Below are 3,585 nucleotides of genomic sequence, written 5' to 3' on the forward strand. Positions count from 1 at the left end.
ATTTAAATAAACCACAGGAGGGCCGGACAGTGGTGGCGCACGCCTTTAATCCCAGCACTCAGGAGGCAGAGGCAGGCAGATCTCTGTGAGTTCGAGACCAGTCTGGTATACAGAGCTAGTTCCAGGAAGGCTCCAAAGCCACAGAGAAACACTGTCTCGAAAAAAAAAAAAAAAAAATTCTCTAGGCATAATAGTAACTAAAATTAAAGCCAAGCTACAGTCTTTACAAAGTATTACATAAAGTGAGCTTACTAGTGTTTTGAAAGCTGTAACTCTAAACATTGACCTACTGAAAGTTCCTTGCATTTTAAGTGTTTGCTTAGTAAAATCAATGTTTAAGATTACAGCTATATTCTCAACTACAGACATAAAATGGCTTCAGTTTAATAGTGCAAAACATCCTACTTAATTAATAAACTTCTTCTTACACAGTAACTATAATTATTGGAGAATGGAGATATATACCACCAGTTTCACGAGCAAGTACAGTGCAAACTCGAACCTCTGCAGACAATCCAATAACAGACACTCTGATTTTAGCTGCCTTCAGGGTCTTCATAAGATCCAGAAAGATGAAACATTTCATAAGAGAAAGAAAGACATTTATGAATAATAACTTTGAAAAATAGTGTTCTGAAAACTAGTGATAAATTCACTACCACATTTTCTTTAGAGTCTGCTTCAGTTGTGGTCCTACCTTGATGAGATCATAAATATTAGATGGATCACAGGTTGTCAGGCTGCTAAAGATGATTAGTACTTCTCTACTTGTATGTCCAGGCATATGTCTACAAAGAGAGGTGAGGATACATTACAATAGATCAATCATACTAGCTAAAAATTCATCCAAAATGAGGACTACATACGGTTTATACATCTAAGCTACAAAATAAGGTAATAAATGTTAAAAAAAAAAAAAGTTACAGTCAATTCACGATTATTATTTGGTATCCAATTCTAAATTTCACTGGGCAGTAGTGGCATACTCCTTTAATCCCAGCACTTGGAAGGCAGAGGCAGGTGGATCTCTGAGACCAAGGCCAACCTGGTCTACAGACTGAGTTCTAGGACAGCTAGGGCTCCACAAAGAAACCCTGTCTCAAAAAAAAAACAAGAAAAAGAAAGAAAAAAAATCTAATTTCAATCTCTCTCTCAACAGAGTCTTACTATATAGTTCAAACTCATAAGCCTCTGGCGTACTGCAGTTACTAGCATCCAATGACATGCCTAGCCATTCAATTTATTCTTAATTAAATTTTTTTTCAAATTCTTGTATACCACTGTGAATTTTGTTGTATTTTTCTAAATCCATTGCAGATACATGTTAACTGATAAAATACAAATTAAAAATAAGCAACATCAAAATAAACATCATACATGACATTTCAGAAATTTCCTACTTAACTCTTGTTAAAACAGGCTTCATGAAACCCAACACAACTCACAGAAAAAAATTCTGAAACAATTATAAATAATAATATAAACTGGCTACAGTTGTGCATGCCTGTCATCCCAGCAGGTGGAGACAGAAGAATCGGGAGTTCAGGTCATCCTCAGATACACATCAAGCTGGAGGGCAGCCTGGGAAACACGGGAAATACTGTCCTAAGAAAGGAAGGAAGGGGAAGGAGAAGGGAAAGGCGAAGATAAGGAGCAAAAAAGGAAGGAAGAAACAAAGGAAGAAGCCGGGCGATGGTGGCGCACGCCTTTAATCCAAGCACTGGGGAAGCAGAGGCAGGCGGATCTCTGTGAGTTCGAGACCAGCCTGGTCTACAGAGCTAGTTCCAGGACAGGCTCCGAAGCCACAGAGAAACCCTGTCTCGAAAAATCAAAAAAAAAAAAAAAAAAAAAAGAAACAAAGAAAGAAATGGGGCCTAGAGAAATGGCTCAGCAACTACAGGAAAATATGTTCCTGCAAAGGCGCAAAGCTCGAGTCTCAGCAGCCATGTTGGGCAGTTCACAAACGCCTGTAACTCCATTCCAAGGGATCTGACACTCTCTTCTGGCCTGCTGTACTCCTGCACACACATATATACACACACAGACACACAATCAAAAACAGAATAAATAAATTTTAAAATACTGACTTCAGGGTTTGCATAGCCATGCTTAAGGAATTGTAGAGAGACGGTTCTCCACTGCAGGTCGTATCAACAGCTTTCTTCAAAGATGCTATGTGTTTCCTTGGGTTTCCTAAAGTAAAATGAAATAACTTTCAATAAAATTCTATATATAAATATAGAAAAGCATGTTGTTTCCTAACTAAAAATTTATGATTTTAAAGAACAGAATGCCTTCAATTTCTATCAGTTTGTATTTTTATCAGAGATATCTGGTAGACAGTCTTATTTCATACTGAAAAGAATATGTGTATATATATATATGTATTATTTATTCACATATATTACTATATATTTTTCTATATATAGATATAAAATCTTTATCCATTAATATACATAACAGTTACATGAGAAATCAGTCCACTTTTGAATATATGCCAATTTCCTTTTTGCAGTGAAATTACTTTGAGTTGGTTTGCATTTTTGTTTTTATTTTTTTTTGTTTTTTTTTTTATGTGAATGGCTGTTTTGGCTGCATGTATATCTATGCACCATGTGTGTGCCTGGTGTCCCTACAAACCAGAAGACGACATCACATCTGCAAGAATTGGAGTTACAGATGATTATGGGCCAATGTGGGTGCTAGCAATTGAACTTGGATCCTCTGGAAGAGCAGCCAATGCTCTTAACTAGTAAGCCATCTCTCCTCCCCCTGGTTTTGCTTCTTATGGTATTGGTATTCAAACCCAGGGCTTTATTTATAAAGCTACATCTCTAACATTCTCTAAGACTCTTTTGACAAATGTATATTTGATTCCTTGTGGCTAGAGGAAGAACCATTACTGAAGAAAGTATGCCATCTCCCTTATGTGTACTAACAGAAAACTGAGAACCTAATTTAAGGGATAATATATTTTACAAAAAACAGTGATATAAATTTGTAACAGCATATATAATAAAGGCAAAAGAAACTGCCACTAATTTTTTAAATTTTTATTTATTTACTTATGTGTATGACAGTTTCGCCTGCACATGAAAAGGGTGTCAGGTCCCCTGGAACTGGAGTAACAGACAGTTGGGAGTCCCTGTGTGAGTGCTAAGAACTAAACCCAGATCCCCTGAAAGAGCAAGTGCTCTGAGCCATTCCTATAGCTAATCATAAATAGCCCAATTCAATTTTTATACTTTTTGCTTTCTTAATTAGACATTTAATTTCAACATTATACAAATTTTATGAATCGCTAACAATTAGGCTATCTTATTATTTTCAGGATAAGGATGTGTATTTCAATGTAATCATCCAACACTTCAGAAACAATTAACAGTAAGTCCCAAGAGTTCAATAAAAGGACAGTAAGTTGTTCACCTAAAATGCAGAGGAAAGTTTCACTTTATCAGCAAGCCACACGGGAAGATTACAGAGTTAGGTAAGACAGTCCTTGAGCCTTGTAAAGATACTTTTATACATACCTGAGAGTTCAGTCAGTTTTTCAGCTCTTTTACTCTTAGTTATAATTATTCCAAT

At 36.1% G+C, this 3,585-nt stretch overlaps 1 protein-coding gene across 1 annotated transcript in view; it reads right to left on the reverse strand.

Moving 5' to 3' along the window:
- The window catches only part of Gtf2h2c (GTF2H2 family member C), a 28,053-nt gene that overhangs the window by 17,953 nt on the left and 6,515 nt on the right, over positions 1 to 3,585 (reverse strand). Inside the window, exons 7-10 of the mRNA XM_026788976.1 lie at positions 3,531 to 3,585; positions 2,088 to 2,193; positions 698 to 788; positions 429 to 553 (exon numbers count right to left, since the gene is read on the reverse strand). Of these exons, the coding sequence (XP_026644777.1) occupies positions 429 to 553; positions 698 to 788; positions 2,088 to 2,193; positions 3,531 to 3,585 (377 nt within the window). The remainder of the gene's footprint in view (positions 1 to 428; positions 554 to 697; positions 789 to 2,087; positions 2,194 to 3,530) is intronic.

The sequence above is a fragment of the Microtus ochrogaster genome, unplaced genomic scaffold, assembly GCF_000317375.1.
Source record: "Microtus ochrogaster isolate Prairie Vole_2 unplaced genomic scaffold, MicOch1.0 UNK11, whole genome shotgun sequence".
Lineage (NCBI taxonomy): Eukaryota > Metazoa > Chordata > Mammalia > Rodentia > Cricetidae > Microtus > Microtus ochrogaster.